This window comes from Neltuma alba, unplaced genomic scaffold, assembly GCF_004799145.2.
Source record: "Neltuma alba isolate B1F8T4 unplaced genomic scaffold, ASM479914v2 tig00000710_pilon, whole genome shotgun sequence".
NCBI lineage: Eukaryota > Viridiplantae > Streptophyta > Magnoliopsida > Fabales > Fabaceae > Neltuma > Neltuma alba.
In genome coordinates this window covers 21,060-41,622 of record NW_021632152.1, presented here as the reverse complement: position 1 = coordinate 41,622, position 20,563 = coordinate 21,060, and the positions used below count along the sequence as shown (strand labels likewise).

Here is a 20,563-nt window from a genome sequence, read left to right as displayed (position 1 = left end):
TTTTAAAATTATATTGTAATTACTATATTTATGTTTTATATTTGATATCTTCACCAATATAGATTAAAGCCTCTCTTTTTTAGATTTTTTTCACAGACTATTCGGGTAGGTCATCCAAAACCCTTCTTTCTGTTCATTGTATGGGGAAGCAGTTCATAAAAATGCCAAAGTTGGATTCAAGACCTTCAACCATCCCTTGACAGAAAATCCTATATCTCTTATCTAAGTTTTTTTCCCTTCAATATTAATGTTATTTCTAAAGGCTCTTTTTTAAAATTTAATTCTTGTAATGTAAGTTATCTTACTTATTGTAAGTTGTAACTCTTGTTATTTTTAATATATACTACTTCCGATTCTAATTATAAGACTTTATTTGTAGTTTATAAACAAAGTCTTATAATTAAGACCGAAAGTAGTATCATTTTGTCATGGTAAAAGAAAAAAGGCGAGGACAAGAAATACTGAAATAGGAATATATTGTCCTCTTGTAATCTTACATCTAAACATGTAAATGTTTATGTAATTATGGATATTGCATCCATAAACCTCTATAAATAAATATACAGTATTTTTAGTTATTATACTTACTACCTCTAATTTTAAATGTAGGAGTTGGTATACATATTAAGAAAATTAGTTAAATTATTGATAAAAATTATATTAGTTTTCTTAAATACTCATTTTAATAATTTACATTAAGAATTGTCTTATTATTATTATATATAATCAGTTGAGAGAGTTTGTGAGAATAAAAGAGGCTTAAACCCGCTCCAAATCCTTATAACCTAATCAAATTTAGTTTATGATCCTTATACTTAACGATGTTAACTTAGTTGATTTGACATTAACATTGTTAACACGAAATAAATACCCTATAACTTGTCTAAATTTGAAAAAAAGTTTCCAATAACATAATTGTTGAAGTAGGGCAGCATCTGAGAAAGTTAGTAAAAGTTTCCCAAAAGTAAAAACTACATATTTAAGATCATTAAAATCAAAACGAGAAGAAATTTAAAAAATAAAAAATCGTATTAAACTAAAAAAGAATATAACATTAACACATAACTAGACACGCTTTCCGTTTAGTCTAACTATAGTTAAATACGTGACTCGTACCAATATTTATATATTTAGCCAAAATAATTACAAATTTTTTCTCAAAAATTATAGAATTAGAGGATAAAACAGGGTAATATTTAAAATGTAAAACACCCTATCCCTTTTCATTTTTTATCTTTCTCTATTTATTAAATGTTGAAATTGTCAGAGTTTTCTTTACTTATTTGGGTTTAGGAATAACTAATGATATTCTTTGTCTTATCCCTTCATTAATTAATTACATCCTTATCAATTTATCAATTTATTGCTAATTTTTTTCTAGTTATATGTTTTTATCGGTTTATTAATGATATGGCTATATATGGGTCTGAATTCAGTCTATATTTTGAATGAGTCTATACTTTTCTTTCTTCCTTTTTGTTGAAAGTCTGCACTTTTCTTTCTATTACTAATATACCGTATGCATCTTCTTTTACTTTTTATATATACATATATATATATATATATATATTCTAATAATAGAAAGAGGGGTGGGGTTCTAATCCAAATTTGAATAGAGGGAGGAAGAAAGAAAGTGAATGAGAACCAAAAAAAAAAAAAGGAGAGAAAATATATTATTATATTTATGTTTTATATTTGATGGATATCTTCCTCAATATAGAATAGACAAAGACAAAAAAATAATAATAATATCTTGTCCTCTTGTAATATCACATCTAAACATGTGATGTAGTTTTTGGGGCAAGAAAACACGTGATGTAGTTTCGAATGTTTACGTAATTATGGATATTACACCCTTAGACCTCTATAAATAAATATTGAGTTCTTTTAGTTATTACTTACTACCTCTAATTTTAAATGTAAAAGCTGGTATATATATTAATAAAATTAGTTAATTACTTATAAAAATGTATATTAGTTTTCTAAAATACTCGTTTTAATAATTTAAATTTAAATTATGTTATTACTATATGCAATCAATAGACTTAGTTTATGGGGGAAAAAAGGCGTTAAACCCACTTTAAATCCTCATGACTTGATCAAATTTAGTTTATGATCCTTATTTCTTCCAACACATTGGCTCCTCTATTCTCCTCTATTTTCACAAGGACCTCAACCTAGGCTTGACAATGTTAACTTTGTTGATCTGGGATTAACACTATTAATGCTACTACCACGAAATAGCCAACCTATAACTTGTCTAAATTTGGAGGGGAAAAGAATTCAAATAACACAATATAGAAGTTATAGCCATCGTTGAAGTAGGGTAGTATCTAAAAGAGAGTTAGTGAAAGCTTACCTAAGAAAAAGCTCAGAGAACCTTAGAATTATAAAAAGAAGATAGAAAGTTCAATCTATTACATGAGGGAGCCATTACCATGAATTTGCCTTTATTTTTCTTTCTTAAAGAGGATATTTTTCTTTTAAGCTTTGAGTTCAGACCATCACTTGCTCTAATTTCCAAGTTTTTTTGGGTTTCATAAAGTTGATGTGAGTTGGTTCTTGAAAACCAGGACCAAGGCATGTCTTCAAGGTCCAGGCTCATAGAGCATTTACATATCGCTTACCAATAGGTTCTCGTATCGATAGTGATCAGTGATATTTGAACTAACAACTTTATGGGTTATGAATCAATTTATTACTAGCTAGATCACCAACTAGATCAATTTTTATTGACTTTTGATTCTCAAGTTTATTTCGGTTGTTAATCCAAAGCCCAACTCGAAGCGGCTCAACTCGGCCTAACCAATCTATGGCTAAGGGTCGCTCCTTCTCTTCACTGGTCGACCATCGGTCCAACTTGATTGTTCAATCTGGTCGAAGGCTCAAAAAACTAGGGTATTAATTATTCTTTTATCATTTTCCCTCATTTTTCTTTAAATTTGGAAAATAAAATAATCAGATTTTATTTCAATTTATTTATTTAAATGCCAATATTCTTCACCGATACAAATATGATATAGTTTGCTCAAACTCAATCATATAAGAGGATAAGCAAAATCCCTTCGTTTCCCCTAACCTCAAATCAAACACTTGGTTAGCCTCTTATATATCCTTCCACATTTGATCTCTTATATGAATCAACCAAGTATATGAATTTCAGTTCAGCCGATTTGTTTGAGATTCCTATGTTTAAAAGGGATAAACCAAGAAAATGAAAAAAAAAAAAAAAGGTAGGCAGGGAGTTTCATTTGAAAACATTAATTTTTCTTAAACATGTGTTGGCTAAATAGGGATCCATGGGTAATGGAATCTAATTAATTAATAACAAATTAATAATGCTGCTTCAGATCAATCATTCTATCAATTAATAAATCATTAGTTTCATTGGCATACTGAAATCACAAAAAGAAGAATTACTATAATGACTATCATATCTGATTAATGCTAATATCTAACATATGAAATCCTTTATTGCATAAGCATGCCTTCTTCTTCTTCTAGTCACATAGCCACAGCCTTCTTCTGCAAATAATCTAACTTAACAGCTTGAGATGACAACTTCTCTGACCCCATCAAGTTCCTTTTTTCTTCACAAGTCTCAGCAGAAAATAATGATCTCAAGAACTCAGATTGTTGAAGCTTACTGCAAATCGGCCACACCCAGGTGGGTAATCGCGAATTGCAGAGTGTTTGCGTGTCTTCTCAAGGATCTCACTTCTCATCAATGGCTTCCTCTCTCTAACCATTGCTGCTGCTTCTTCTTCTTCTTCTCGTTCTCCTTCCTCCTTCTCCTCCTCTTCTTGTTGTTGTTGTTCTTCTCCTTGTTCTCTTTCTTCTTTCTTCTCTCCTCTTCCTCCTCCTCCTCCTCTCTCTTCTTCCTCCTCCTCTTCTTCTTCTCCTCCTCCGCCTCCAGAAGGATCGTCAAGAACTGATAATCTTTCAGGTACTGTGAATCGGCCACACCCAGGTGGGTAATCACGAATTGCAGAGGGCTTGAGTCTCTTACCAAGAATCTCGTGGGCTTCCATTAATGGCTTCCACTTTCTAACCTCTACTTCTTCTTCCTCTTCTCCTTTATCATCAGCCTCATCATGTCCAGAACGATCTTCAAGAACTGATAATCTTTTATCACCACAAATCTCAGTATGTAGGAACTTAGAAGTAATATCATGTTTAGGTGTTCTGAATCGGCCACAGCCAGGTGGGTAATCACGAATTGCAGAGAGCTTGAGTCTCTCACCAAGAATCTCGTGAGCTTCCATTAATGGCTTCCTCTTTCTAACCATTGTTTCTTCTTCTTTAGAGCAAACCTCAAGAGCTGATGATTTAGCCATGGGACGTGATGATTCTCAGATAGCGCAACAGAATACGAATCAGTCGGCAAAAATTTCTGCCCTTCTGATCTGCAAACAATAACCCATCCAAGCACATTACAATAAAAAGTTGGAAAAGCAAAAAGAAAAGGAAAGATCAAAGCGAAAAAAAATGGGGAAAATGAAGAACAAGAAGAAGAAAAAGATGAACAAAGTTGAATAAAATGTACATACCGAGATCACAGAGTTTGAATCGGAAATGCAGAATAAGGCGGTTGTTAATTAGTGAAGAGGGAAAGAGATTAAGGAGAAAGATGGCTTAAAATGGACGTATGAGAAGATGAATGCCCTTTATAGTATTAATGAATGTCAATTTTTGTTTTTTGGTTGCCTTAATGATATTCGATCTTGTTTAGGAAGACTTTCCTATTTATTTTTGAAAACATATAACGTATTTTCTTGAGTCCCAAGTTAAGATTAAAATTTAAAAAAAAAAAAAGAATTTTAAGTTTTTTTTTTTTTTTCCGACGAAAAGAAGAACCCCCAAGTTCCGTTATGTTAATATATTTTTTTTTTTTTACGGTTAATATTTCATTTGTTTCCCAGTTTCCACCCGATAATGAGCTGTCGCTTCACCAAATTTAATTTTTATAGACTAAAATCTTTTGTTTTAGCATAAATATTTAATTTTTTTTATCATAAAGTAAATATTAATTCAATAAAATCTAACTGGAATACAAAATTCAAATTTAGTTTCACACGGTTAGCAGATTCACTTGGCCAGATTATTTTTTTAAAAATATTGTTAAAAAGATTAGAATACCCTTCTTTAGTTAAAATGACAAATTAGGAAGCTATTCATAATTCACTAGTGAAGTAAATGAACTTTTATTATACAGAAAAGACGTAGTAAGAGTCATATATAAGAAAAACGAACTCCTCCTTTCCAGCGTATCAAAAAAAAAGAAAAAGAAAAAGAAAAACGAACTCTTTAATTACATATCTTAATTTATGCAAAGATCTTTAAAAACTATTTATTGTAAAATTGAACTAAAAAGTAACATGGTAACTATATATAATATAACTACGCTGTTAATCTCTTTTTATCAAATTTGTATAAATACCCATGAAAATATAAATATACGCTTTAATAAAAAATTTAAAACAAATTACGTTTCACAAGTGATAACAACAATAACGGTCAAAAAATAATAGTAACAATAATATAATAGTAAATTTAAGTTTTTTTTTGCGTGTGAAACAAATAAATAATGTCTTAAATTCATCACTGATATTTTTAGGGTTAAGATGCAAATTGATTTTAAAAGTTTTGGATCAAAAATGCTAGATAGTTGGAAGTTTTTTGAGGTTCAATGTTGCTCTAGAAGTTTTCAAATTGTAACAATTTTGCCTTGGCCTCTTATTCAAGTTAGATTAGACCAAATATACTAAGATGGCAAGTTCATGTGTCATCTCATTAGTTTTGTTAATGTAAAAGTACCAAAAATTCTCCCTCGGGAGTGCTCAGTGTCCTTTCTTTAATTCAATATTATCCTGAAAATTTCAAATGGTAACAAATTGTTGCCTTAGTCATTATTTAAATTAAGTTTTTACAGTTAGTTAATCAAATATGCCAAATGTGAAACATATTAAACACAATTATTTTAGTCTAATTTGGGTCTAATAAAAACATAAAAGGGCTTTTTTTTCCCATTTGAAATCAAATTAGAAATAAGAAAAGATGTAGTATAATGGTGAGAATCCCAAAATCTATGAAAATAAATCAGTATTGAAATGGAAATAAGATAGCCCGATATTTTATCTAAGAATTGTGATTAAATCAACTGAACAAATACTCATATACATATACACATACATACATACATACATACATACATACATACATACATACATACATACATACATACATACATACATACATACATACATACATATATTAATGCCTCTCGCACTTTAGGTTTTGAAAACTATAAAAGAGGCCCGATGTTTTCTGATTTTCAAATCTCTTAGTATAACCGTATCAAAACCATATGATTTGATTTGAGGGAGACATTGATAGAGATGTTCATATATAAAATAATAATGATAGAAAATCAGAACGAAAATACAAATAATATTTTATTTTCTATATAGGGAGATTCCTTTAATACAATACTAAGAAATATTTTTAAAATCTTAAAAATTCCTTTTAATTAATTTAAGTTACTTATTTAATTCATTTGATGAAATTGAATTCAAACTTAAAAATTTCCTACTTAAATTTTTCTTCTTGTTCCTGTTTTGTTATTCGGTTTATTCAAATATCTTCAATTTTCAGATCCTTTATCTTGTTTTAAAATTTTATTTGAAAATAAATATTTTATAGCCAACAAATATTTTAAATTACTTATTAAAATTATTTAGTAAACTTAAAGGCAGGCTTAGGATTTTGCAATTCGTTCTCGTTCTTATTTTATTAGTTGATTGATTCAAAAATTTGCAATTTTAGAGTTCTTTATTTTTTATTTTAAATTTTATTGGAAAATAAGTTTTTCGATGATTAACAAATATTTTGAATATAGTGAACACCATTACATTCTATTCTATCCTTGTCTATAATTTTAACATCGTCTAACTAAATATAAAAAAAATAGATTCCTTGTCTATAAAAAAAACACAAAAATATTCTTCCCAAAATTATCAAAATCATGCCAAACAAATTTATAGTGAACACCGTTACATTCTATTCTATCTTACTCTATTTCTAAAGCTTTCTGAGAAAGCTAAAAGGAGACTTAAAAATCTTAATAGAAAAAGGCTAACTGTGACTATAATCCATTGATCAAAACATGATCAGAAGTTCAGAACCTTGATGCTCATATCCTTTAGATCAGCCTTAGTCAGATACAAAACGTCTTTATCCTCTGGCAATTTAACTGTCTCCCACCTATAAATATTAATTCATATCAGTATTAAAGAACAAATAAACTATACAAAAATCAAACATCATTATTTAGGTGAAATAGACCTTGTGTTAATTAATTATTACCGTGAATGAACATTGAAGACTTCAATATTGTCACCTTTTATAGCATCCTTCAATCTGATGAGACTTGGAATAAGAAGAATTGGTTCCAATTTGATTGAAGTCCCACAACCCTCAAAAGATCTGAATAAATGTTTTTGAGGATCATAGTAAATAAAAAGTCTAGGAGGATCATGAATCAAAATTCCAGGATCAGCAGAACCCATTAATGGCTTATATAAATGTGGCCAAATATTTGAATCATTATGATTAAATTTAAGAACTTCAGTCCAATATTGTCCAACACCACATGTTTTCCTAGTCCAAAACCTAACACACTTTGTTCTTGTAAATCGACAACATATGTAGAGACTTCCCTTAAATTCTCCAAACCCAATACGATGTCTAGGTTTCCCAGGTCTCAATGTCCAGGGTGATATTGCAGAAGGACAAGGGAATGACTTAAATGTCTCACTTTCTAAATCAAAACATAAAATTGATATCCTTGTGTCATTATAAGCAAGCCAGTAAAGTGATCCATTTAAACAAGTGGGAGATCTAATTGTTGACCAATATGGCCCATGATATTCGATGTTTCTCCATAACTGAGTCCCCAGCGTGTGTATTTCAATAGCTGCATAATGATAGTTCAAATCACGTAGGCACGCTTGGTCATATATCCTTATCACCTTATATTCATTAGTTCTCTTGAGGTAACCAAATCCAGAATGAACATGGACTCTCAACAATTTGTCATTCTCAGATTATGGAAGTCCCATGATCTCTCCTGTGACTGGGTTGCAAACAGCAAGTGGATTTCCTTCAAAATGATCACACAAGCAGAGCAGGCGATTACAAGAATTCACCACATCAAGCATTTTATCATTTGGCATAGAAATGGTTCGCATCCTTTTCACGGCCCTTTTTTGGGTCTCAATGGCAGGCATTATTTTATAATCATAAAGAGGAAGCTTGAACTTAACCTCAAGTTTCATGTGATTGTCACAATTGGGTCTAGGAGAATCCTAACACGAACAAACATGACCATGATCATTATCACTTGGCAAATTATGGGCGGCTTCATTACTCTTAAACCCATCAAAGTCAAGCAGATGGAATGTTCTTGAAACACGTTTGGGATTACTTATACGCACCAAAGCACTGATAGGTGCACAATTTGTATGCATTTGAGCAAAAGATGGGTTTGAAATAATGGAGTTCCAACTCTTGCAGATGCACATGCAAATCAAAATTGACTTAGTTGGAAGTCTGAGTACAATATTCGTAACAATATCATAAGGAAGATCGGCCAATGAAGTCCCATGTGGACGAACTTTTGGCTCATCAACTTCTTTTGTTTCTGTGATGATGCCTTTCGAAGTATTAGAGCCTACTGAATCCCTTTTTCTTTTTATGGCCATCCTAAGAGGTAAAGAAGAAGATCAAACAACAAGTTCATATCATTTTCGCTTGATACTCTAGTAATAACATCCTATCATCATTGAAAGTAAAGATTGCGTCAACATTTAAATTATTTGCATGAACAATCCATATATAAATGTCAACTATAAACTTTCCAATCAAATTGGATAAGAGTATGTAGAGACTCTAAATACCAAAGTAACAATATCTAATTACGCATAAAATATAATGCTGTAGATTCTAAACACATACTTTATCTTTTAATGCTTAAACTTCAGAAATATGGGCTACTAAAGAGTGGATGAAGATAATTGGTTCATCAATCTTAAGACTCAGCCTCAAGACGCGAAAGAGATCTCATAGCTACGAAAGAAGGAGATTAAGGTAATTGTTTCTTACGGATGACGGAAGACAGCGATAATTGGTTCCTGGAAGACCTGATCAAGTGAGGAGAGCCAGACTAGAAATTTTCGAATATTGCTAAAAGATCAAAATGCCCCTACGTAGTTAAAAATAAAAATTGAATGCAGGTTTATACTTGATTTTGATTTTAATTATTTTAACCTGATTTAACTAAGATTTTATTCTTTAAACAGTGTCATGTAAAAATTTGGCCCAAAATGTCCTTTTATTAGGAAATATCTCAATAAATCCAGTTAAAATAATTAAAATCAAAATCAGGCCTACAAATATTCCTAATTAGCCTTCTTAGTCTAATTAGAAATTTGTTAAAAATATACTATTGAATGTAGGTTTTGGTATTTCAAATGAATTTTGTTGCGATTTTCCCAAACTTCTAATTTAAGATAAAAACACCATCATATAAAAAAAACATGAGTATTCATATGATTATTCAGCAACTTCCACAAAAGTGTTATATACACACACATATATTCAAGCGTAAGAGTTTATATATCAAAAAGATATAAAGTTAACGTTGTTCAAGGAATCTCTTTTATTGGGTTTGGAGATTCACAATAGTTATTATCTCAGGGATTATTATGCTTTCAATTTTAAATCAAAACAAAAATCAGAACAGTGGCATATGAATGAATTGAAACATGAATAAGATATTGTTTTATACCTGTAGTAATATTACCTCAAAGACGATTATTCCTTTGCTTGTTTCGCCAATTCTTTCTCACTAATTAAAAGTAACCAGCGAGTTTTATATTCCTATGAAAACAAAAAATTAAAGAGAAATTGATCACGCAGGGAAATCATAAATATTTAATATTCATAGATAAAGGAGAATTCCATGAATCTTTAATCTATTATCACTTTTTTTTTTATCTTGATTTTTCAATTGTCCTTTTATTATGAAATATCTCAACTAAATCCAACTGGAATAATTAAAATCAAAATTAAGCCTACAAAAATCTCTAATTAGACTTCTTAGCCTAATTAGAAATTTATTAAAAGCATATGCCTAAATTCGGACTTCAGTATTTCGGATGAATTTAATTACAATTTTCCCTAAATTCTAATTTTAATTTAGATAATTGTTTACAAAATATTAAATCTGAACTATTCATTTTTTTAGTGGTATGTCAATTCACCGGTAATCACCGGTAATAATTAACACAAAGGTCTCTCTCTATATATATATATATCAACACACACGGGGCGTAGTGAGTCGAATTCATGTTCAGATTCAGGTCAAACCTCCTTTGAGCTCTACTAGAGCTTGCCAGTGTCAAAAAAATAAATAAGAAGAGGGATAAGCATACCGGATTGAATCTATGTTCATATTTGAGTCAAACCTTCGAGCTCTACTAGAGTGTAAATGGGATGGCGTAGCATGTACATGCTCTCACAAAGACAGTAAGGGAGAGATAGAAGAAGAGAACGCTGAAAAACTCAATGGCAGGTTGAGAAACAAGTGATGGCAGGTTGAGAAACAAGTGAGGACAACACCGCTCATTTATAGGCTTAGGATGACCACTAAGTAGTAAGGTGTTAGTTTTCTTATTTTTTACAGAATGATTCTTTGCTTGCCTCTCAATTAACAATAAGAAAATTAATGCTGATTAATTTCATATTTAAACAGCTTTCTTGCTCCTTGATTCTCCAAAAAAAAATTTAACGCTAATTTATTCTCTTATTTGATTAGGTTTTGGGTTTCCTATTTTCCTAATCAAGTGGCTCGGCCCATTAAAAAACGAATCTGGATCCTAATTCCAACACCATCCATGTATGATTGAATGCGGAATGTACTAAGCAATAAAAAGATTTGGATTCTCTCCACTGCGTACCCTTTTCGTCCTCTTCCTCTTCACTATTCTCCTTTTCTCTTCACAACCATTAGATTAAAATTTTAATAGTCCAGATTTAATATTTTATAAAAGTAATGTTATTAAACAAAATAAATAAATAAATAAATTTAAATTGTTAAAATTTGGTTTAAACATTTCACAATTATAATAAAAAAAATTGAAAAAATTGCTCTATAGTAACAGTCTGTAGCTATAAACTGTTCATATTAGATTTTAATGGTTTAAATTTATTTATTTATTTATTTTTTATAATAATATTTATTTTTATAAAATATTAAATTTGGACTATTAGAGTTCTGATCCAATAGTTATGAAGGAAAAAAAAAAAAAGATAGTAAAAAGAAAGAGAATGAGAAGGGTAGTGGAGAGAATTCAAGTTGGCAACAAAACCTTTCCCCCCCTTTTTTTTCCCTTCATGACGGTGACAAGCTAAGCTTCGGAAAAAAGATGGAAAGGACTTTTATTACTTCTTTCTTTCGCGGTTGACTTCTCTCCGCTGCTTTCACCTCCACTGCCCTCCTTTACCCCAGGCCCCCGCGTCATTCTCATTTCCCGTCGTCTCCAACGTCCTGTTCCTCATCTTCTCGTGATGTATAGGCGTGAACGAAACTGAAGCAAGGATTTTCTGTTGATTTCTTCTTTTCATTTCTTTGTATTTAAGTCTTCAAGTTGTTAGTAGCTCTGTTGTGGTTGATAAAGTGCTTTGGAAGGAAATTTGGCTAAAAGTTTCTGTTAAGATTAAAGTCTTTCTACGGAAGGTTATGAAAGGAGCTGTGCCCACTCGTGATGCCTTGTGGCATCGTAAATATGTAAGTGTTCCGATTTGTCTACTTTGCAATGCTATGCCTGAAACTTCAGAGCATATGTTGCTTCTTTGTGATAGAACTCGTGCGGTTTGGTTTGGTTGCTCTTTGGGTTTAAGATTGGATCCTAGTAATGTCTCTTGTATGGATTGCTGGCTTCTAGAGTTACTGCGTGATGCTGATTGCTCAGATAATGCAAAGGCTCTAGTGGCCTGCTCGCTATGGCAAATTAGGAAAGCTAGGTGTGGGTTTATTTTTGACCATAAAAACTATGATCCAATGAGTATCATCCAGATTGCATATTGCCTGCTTGATTCATTCTGGGAAGCTAACGGCTGGGCTAGAGCTGGTCTTAATGTTGCTAGCTCAGACTCTAGATCAATGGAGGCGTCTAATGAGCAAGATGTTTTGTGGACAGGTTTGACATTATTTTGTGATGGTGCGTTTGACCAATTAAATAAAAATGCTGGTGTTGGTATTGTTGCTAGAAATGAGAGAGGTGTTGCCCATTGCCTTTTGAGTAAGGTTGCTGAATGCATCTCTCCCTTTATGACTGAAACTTTGGCAGTTCTACATGGTCTTAAATGGTGTCTTGATCCTGATTCCTGATGCAGCGTTTTTACCGATATACTATACACAGTTAAAAAAAAAAAACCCAAAATACTACAACTTCAAAAATATAACTTAAAATCGTTCTTGGTAAGAACGATTTTCAAATTGTATACAAGTTGTTCTTATTAAAAACGATTTGCATGTTATCTGACAAAAAGTGATATTAAGGACGGCTTCACTTTTAATTATGTTAAAATCAAATTGACTACGATATTTTCGTATGCCAATCCCTTTGCAATTGTTTTCTCAATACAAATATTCACTTCTCTCACTTGTCAACTCAACTTATCCTTTCTGTACAAACCCGTGAAGTTATAGCAAATATACATGCTTGGATATATTCTACGGTGGTGTTTGGGAAGCTGTAAAAGTACTTTTTAAAGCATTTTTCTACAAATCAAGATAAACTCTTCCACATATTTATTTCGTATATTGTAAAATCACTTTTAAAACCATGGTTTTGTTTCTATCCAAACACTTCCTATTTCTTCAACTTTGGTTTCTTGCTTCATCATTTTCATCTCGAAGTTCACTCTTCTTTCTTTTGTGTTTTATTTGCTCCATTTTCGTTGTTCTTTTACTTTATTATTTTTTCACTTTTACTTTCAAATACTTGACAAGCTCTTTTACTGCTATTATGGGTATGTTGTTTCTCTTCTTTCTTTCTTTTTTTTTTTTAAATTTGCAATAGTAATATAGAATTTTGTTTTTATCCCTACTACCCTTAATGAACTAATATTTTATTATTCTATTCTAATTTTCAGGACGTCGATGGTGGGCTCAACGATTTGGAATATTTATGCTCTTTCTAAGCTAGGTGCCTCTTATTTTAATGGTAAAACTATCATATGCTATATTGTTTTAAGATGTTCAGATTGTGATACAAGCTTTAATCTTCTAAGTACATTCATATTATGTTTTTTTCCTTATGAAAGTACCCCAGGAGTTTAAATTTGGTAAGATAAAACTAACAAATAATTTTATATATATGTACACCCCAAATATCAATTATATAGTATATATAATAAGTAAGAAGTTGGTAAAAAAATAAATAATAAGTAATAAAATTTGCTACACAAATAAAGTGAACTATTGCTTTCATATATTTTTTAGGTAAAAACAGGATGTAAGTAACGAAAAATTAAAAGGAAGGACGCTCATAAATTCTTTTTCTTCATTTTGTCTTTTCCCTGTTATTCACTATTTTACATTTTTGAATCGGTAATGATGTATTATGACATTAGTGCTTTGAATCAAAGATTTTTCTGCTCATAACTGTAATGAAGGAAATAAGTTTGACGGATAAACATGACAAATTTCTTTTAACTAGAGTGAGCATAACTTCTCATATTTACATGGATATTATTGGAAAAAAATAAGAGAAAAAATCTTTATTTTTGAACACTTTATTTTAACCCAAATACTTTGGCCCAAAATGTTTTAACCCAATTAAATTTTTAGTTTCACGCATTGATATTTATCAAATTAAATTTTACAAAAATTATGAAATAATAAATATGTATTATAAGTTATAAATAATATATGCATGCATAAAATTTAAAAAATTTCCATGATCTGTTATTTATTAAAATAATATCACAAGAAAGAATTCTAACATTAAAAAGATGTCTGTTTGGCATGTTTTATATAGTGCAAACAATATATTAATTATTCAAAAATAAAAGGAAAAAAATCTCTCTTTCTTAAACATATTTTTTATTTTAATTACAGACAAATAATCTACAAACAATAAAGGTGGAGCAAATAAACCACAGAAATGAAGAAGAAGAAGAGTGAACTTCAGGATGACAAAAGATGAACCAAGAAATAAAAGTTGAAGAAGTAGAATATATAAAAACATGTACATTTACCAGCTTCATGGGTTTGCATGGGGAGGATGAGTTGAATTGACAAGTGAGAGAGGTAAATATTTGCATTAGGAAGGAAATTGCACATGGATTCATATGCAGGAATATTACAGTTAAAAAGTAAAATTTTTTTTTATGTGAATGATTTCGTTTTTTGATTTTATCGCGTGAAGAATGATTTCATTTTTTATTAGATAATATACAAATCGTTTTGAGAAGAACGACATGTATAATTTAAAAATTATTCTTTTCAGTTGCCAATAATAATTTAAGTACAACATCCTGATAAATATTTGAAATCGTAACGTTTTGATTGTGTGTGTGTGTGGGTATATCGTACCGTTAAAAAAGCTTTTCGATGCTGTCGAAGTGTATTCTGATTGTTTTCCGCTAGTTCAAGCGCTTAACAGTGTCTCTTCATGCCTCGGATGGGAGTGCTTCAACTTAGTGGAGGAAGTTCAACATCTAGGCAAAGCTCTAAGATTGTGCATCTTTGAGTGGACTCCAAGAAATTGCAATCTAGCCGCTGACTGGTGTGCATGTGCAGCTCTGAAGGAGAAGTGTTCGAAAGAGTGGGTGTCAAAGCCCCCCTTTCCTCTGGCGAAAGTCCTGGCTGATGATCTGAATCTAGCTGGGAATCATAGGACTTAGCGTTTTTTGTCCTGTTTTTTTGGACCTCTTTGCTGTTTGCCTAAGCTTAGTTCTTGTTGTTTTGCTGCTGTTTCTAGCTTGCTCCTAGCCTCTGTGCTTTCTCTTGTAGTTCACTTGTGTTCGTTGGTTTCGAGTAATAGAATTTCTCACTGTTCGAAGCCAAAAGAGTCTTCAAGTTGCTGGATTTCCTTTTGATTTGCACTTGGTTTTTTGAATTCCTTCGCATGATCTCTTCTAGACTCGCCGTCAGTTTTCTGCCTTTTAACTGATTTAGGGTGTTGGTTCGGTGCTTCAATTTTGTTATTCTGCTATGGCTCCTGTCAAATTTTCAAAATGATGGGGTTGTAATATCTGCTGGTTCTCTTACATATAAAATATTGTATTTGCATGCCATTGCTGACTCTATATGCCCACAATACAGGTTAAAATGTTGTGGCTTTGTGCTAATGGTTTAACCCAGTTCGTGTTTTCCGACGCTCTCTGTAATTTCCAAACACTTTGATACCCTTTCTTCCTGATGATATAATGGTTAATATTCTCAAAAGGCTTTCAGTAAACTCTCTAATCCGATTTCAAAGTGTATGCACGCATTGGAAAAATCTTATCAAGACGCCGTCTTTTGTAGCAGAGCATCGCCACCACTCCAGTCATCAAAACCCGTCACTTCTCCTCAGATGCCGTCGTCTTAGATCCTCTGGTTTCCGCTGGGTTGTGACGTGCGAGAACTTGTTGTGCAGTGCTCACCTTTGATCGATTCCTTATCCTACTTTCGCGTATATGGGTCCAGCAACGGCTTGCTCTGTTTTAATGGTGGATTTAAAAATTTCATTTTATCAGCAACTTGAGAAATCAGACAGGTGCCCATAACTATCAATGATTTTAAAGGTTTGTACGGCATAGGATTCGGATTCAGTCCAATTGTTAATGATTATAAGATCGTGATAATTTATGTGCAAAGTAAGGATGGGGTTTATCAAGTGAATCGAGTTGAAGTTTATTCATTATACATAAAGTCATGGAAGGAAGGAGAATTTAGAAACTTGGTCTGAAGCTGTAAGTACTAATGGAGATATGTTTTGGTTTGGGTTCAAGGGGGAGGGAGGTGGAGATGATGATTACAGCTCGGTAGTTTCATTTGACATAGCAAGTGAAGAGTTTACATTGATGCCAATGCCCAATGCAGATTGGCAATATGATAAAAGTTTTGAGAACAAACCATGGTTTGAGTTTTAAATTTGCTAAACAGGAGGAAAATTAACAAATCGCAATTTCAGGTCAAAACCATGGTTTTGGACTCAAAATTATGGTTTTAGGAAAAATGAATCTATTATGCTTCTAGTTTGAATTAGGAAGTATGATTATATCTGTCAAAGTAGATCTCAATGATAATATGACTTTAACACCCCTCAATTATTTTTTTATAAGCATATTTAATCTTATATTTTGTAAATATATACACATATTAATTAATTATTAATTATATTATCTTATATATTATTGATTATGTTGGTAAAAAATATATTATTAACAATTTTATTCTTTCAAATTAAAATATATCATAAAATTTATTTTTTATGTAATTATCATATTAACTTATGCCCTTTTTAGTAATTTGTACATCTAAAAAGTGTTTCTGATAACAATTATCCGAACACTCTCACTTCTCAGAATTATTTTTTCACAAAATCTATTCTTTAAAAAATTTATTCTCCAGAAGCTATTCTCCGAACTATAGCTTGGTTTCATCAAGAAGCTATTCCTCACAAAATCTTACTGCGTATGAGGATGAACTTGCTGTGCTTTGTGCCGATTGGACTTGGATAAGATCGCGTTGGATTGTGGGTGATGAAGGAAGTTTCAGGTACATTGGGAGAAAGATGGACTTAGGCTCTGTTTGGGTGCTCCAAAACCGTGGTTTCAGAAGCACTTTTTTGCAAAACGAGGTAACCTCCTCCACATATTTACTTCGTAATCCGTAAAAGCACTTCTGAAACCATGGTTTGGTTTTTATCCAAACACTACCTTAGACTAACAAATACGAATCTGAATCCTTAATATAAAAACTAGTTTAATTTTTAATTTTATTTTAAATATAAGACTTCAATCTATTTTATCTTTTATATTTAATTATTTTTTTAAACCAATCCTTGTAGTAGTTACATACTCTTCTGGTTCTATTTATAAGACACTTCAACATATTTTACACAGGCCAAGAAAAACCTTAAACTTCATTAACTCTCATTTAAAATTTAATGACTTTGCAATTTTATCCCTATTTAATATACATTAAATCTCATATAAACAAAGTTAACACAATAATAAATGAGGGGTAAAATTATGCATTCATACAAAAAATTTCTCTCAGTGCTCTATAAATAGGACCAAAAAATACCTTCTCTTTCTGTCCTGTAAATAGGACCAGAGGAGTATGTTAAATATTCTATCAAATGATAATTCTATTTAATATACGTAATTAGAAAGAATATTCTAGAAAAGACGACACTTATTTATTATAAATAATTAACTTAACAAATTTTTTTAATTTATTTAAATTAGTCAATTAATTTTTATACTAGGTAAACGGAGGTAGTACACTAGCACCCTTGTCCAAAGCGGGTCAATCTTTTTTCCTGCCACTACTTGGGGCAATGAAATTGTCTGCAAACCTGCATTTGAATCCGATTCTGATTCTGATTCTGAAAGCAAGGATGATGACCCAACTACTCTTCTATACGTGTACTGGAGAGCATTGGGTGCTCATCAGTTTTGATGAGCACCCAATGCTCATCAGATCTGGACCGTCCAGATCTGATCTGGACGGTCCAGATTTTATTTTATTTTTATTTTTATTTTTTAAAAATAATTATTTTAATAGGTATAAGATAAAAAATAAAGATAATCTTCTAACTATCATTCTTTAAAAATATATCTTTTTCTATTTTAAAATAATTATTTTAAAATATTAAATCTGGACGGTCCAGATGGCTCATCAGGTGATGAGCACCCGGTGCTCATCACCTGATGAGCACTGTATACGGACCCATACGTGTACCATCTTGCTGGTAATGGATTTGAGACATTAGCTATCCATGACTGTGGCGTAGGCCATGGCATACTGATTTGCAATTATGTTGAAAGCCTTGTATCAATTGACAATATCCCTGTTGAGAATCCTTGATAACTGTAATGGCTGGCTACAATCTTCATTTTAAATCGGAAAGTGATTGGTATGAGATTGTGTTACTGGTTAAATCTTTCAAACGTTAACACCTTTGTCCTTTTACTGATAGCATTTCACATAACGAGAGTACTACTTCCAATTCCATTATTCGTCGTTTGTTACTTGTGTTTAATCAACTTTATATAAATCTATATTCCCATATTAATCTAGCAGGTAAAGCATCTGGAATGCTCAGATTGCATAGAACCTGTAAAACTGATTTAGTATCACTACCTGCACTGACACGAGCTAGTTTAGCATGTACTGTTACAGATATCTATCCGTCAAAAAAAAATGATACCTCTATCTACACACATGATACGTCAACACATACGGGAGGGGTTTGGCAAGGACTCCTAGTATTTGTAATATTTAAATTGTGCTCTTTGAAAAAAAATTTCTTTGCACAGCGGAATGAAAGATTCAAATTAAATGACATAAGATGTTAAAATTTCATTAATTTTTTTTGGCCTGAAAATTTCATTAAGTAATTTCATAAGTGATTGGAAATTAGCTTAAAAAATTAATCCTAAATTATTATTTTTACGATAGCAACATTCTATCTTTAAAATACTACCTCCAATTCTAATTATAAGATCTAGTTGATTAATTTGAAGAGATTAAGAAAAGAAGTTAAGTTAGTTATTTGTAATAAATATGTATTGTCTTTCCTAAAATATCCTTACTAATTAACTATATTAGCTAGAACTATAATTATTAGAAAGACTACCTTAGAAAAAAATACATAAATATGAAAGATAAAGTGGATTGGGGTCTTATACTTAAGATCAAAATAAAAGTCAAATAGGATCTTATATTAAGGATTGGAAGTAGTATTTAATCTGATATAAAATCTTTAAAATGTACATTTTTCCGCATTTAACTATTTACAGACATTTCCTGATTACAAAAAAAAAAAAAAGATTTATTCACAAGCATGCGTTTTCAATAAAAGGTTATTATAATAATAATAAACGGCGATGTCACCCTAAGTTGAACCATCGTCTTCTCATCATTTTCTCCGTGATCCCCATGCCCCGGTTGAATGCGAGAGCTTTGCTCTTTGGGATTCCTTCTTCTCGGTCGATGACTAAAATCTAAGGTTACATCGTTTTGATTCTCAACCTAACTTCTTCTACTTTCCTTTGAGAGATCTGTTCTTTTCTTTCTTGCACTATGAGGCAGGAGGTCGTGCATTGCGACGCGCCATTTCTTCCTGAAGAAATTATCAGAAACATTCTCAAACGACTTCCTTTGAAATCCCTAATGCGATTCCAATGTGTGTGCAAATATTGGAAAAATCTCTTCAAAACCTCATCTTTCATCGCTGACCACCTCCACCACTCCTCTCTTCAAATCCCTTCTCTTCTTTTGAAACAGAATGATAGCTGTGAGCCTCTGCGCTTACTTTCGATCGATTGCGAGATGAATGGCTTTGAAATTAAGAACCCACCTTTGATCGGTTCCTTCCCGCACGTTAGGATCATCAGTTCCAGCTATGGCTTGCTCTGTGTTGCAATCGATGAGGGTGATATGTATACTTTTTTTTTGTGCAATTCCCTTTTACTGTGGAATCCCGCTATTGGAGAGGTCAGACAGATCCCTAGAACCAGAACTGTTAAATTTGGTGAGTGGGATTGCTCCGTAGGATTTGGGTTCAGTGCAATTGTTAATGATTACAAGATAGTGAAAGCTTATGGTAAGTTTGGAGGTGTGATTAGTGGAGTTGAAGTGTATTCATTAAGCACAGGTTCATGGAAGGAAATAGAATTTGGACCCTTAGAGGGTGTCAGGATTTTTGGTGACACAGTCACTGCCAATGGATCTATCTTTTGGTCGGTTCTAATGTCAGGTGTGGAAGAGGAGGATGACGATGTTGACACTGAATGGGGGGTTTCATTTGATATCGCGACAGAAGTGTTTACATTGATACCATTTCCTTGTTTATACGATGGTTTATGTTGTAAGTTGTCTGTGTATGAGGACAAGCTTGCTGTGATTTCTCTCTCTGGGATTGGGAACTTTCCGAACTATCTATATTCTTTGATTGATTTGTGGGTGTTAGAGGAGGGTATAGGCTCATCTAGGGAGAGATGGAGTTGGACTAAAAAATATACTTGCAATACCTGCCCATCCATGTTAAGTTATCCTGTGACCATCTGGAGGAATGGAATTGTTTGTGGTTCTATATTTACAAATGAAATTGGACGTGAAATGGAGACTGGTGAAGAAAGAGTTGGTCTATATTTGATCAATATGGTTACTAATGAATGTAAGATGTTCGCAGTCCCTGGATTTCGCTTGGGTGATGGTTTCAATTATGTGGAGAGTCTTGTACCAGTTGGCAACATCCAGTTTGAAGCACCTTGA

The 20,563-nt window shown here is 31.8% G+C and overlaps 1 protein-coding gene across 1 annotated transcript; it reads left to right on the top strand.

The window, feature by feature from the left end:
* The first annotated feature begins 19,369 nt into the window (after positions 1-19,369).
* LOC114744473 (putative F-box/kelch-repeat protein At1g12170) lies at positions 19,370-20,563 on the top strand. Its single transcript, XM_028932652.1, has one exon. The coding sequence runs from the start codon at positions 19,370-19,372 to the stop codon at positions 20,561-20,563; it is 1,194 nt and encodes a 397-aa protein (XP_028788485.1).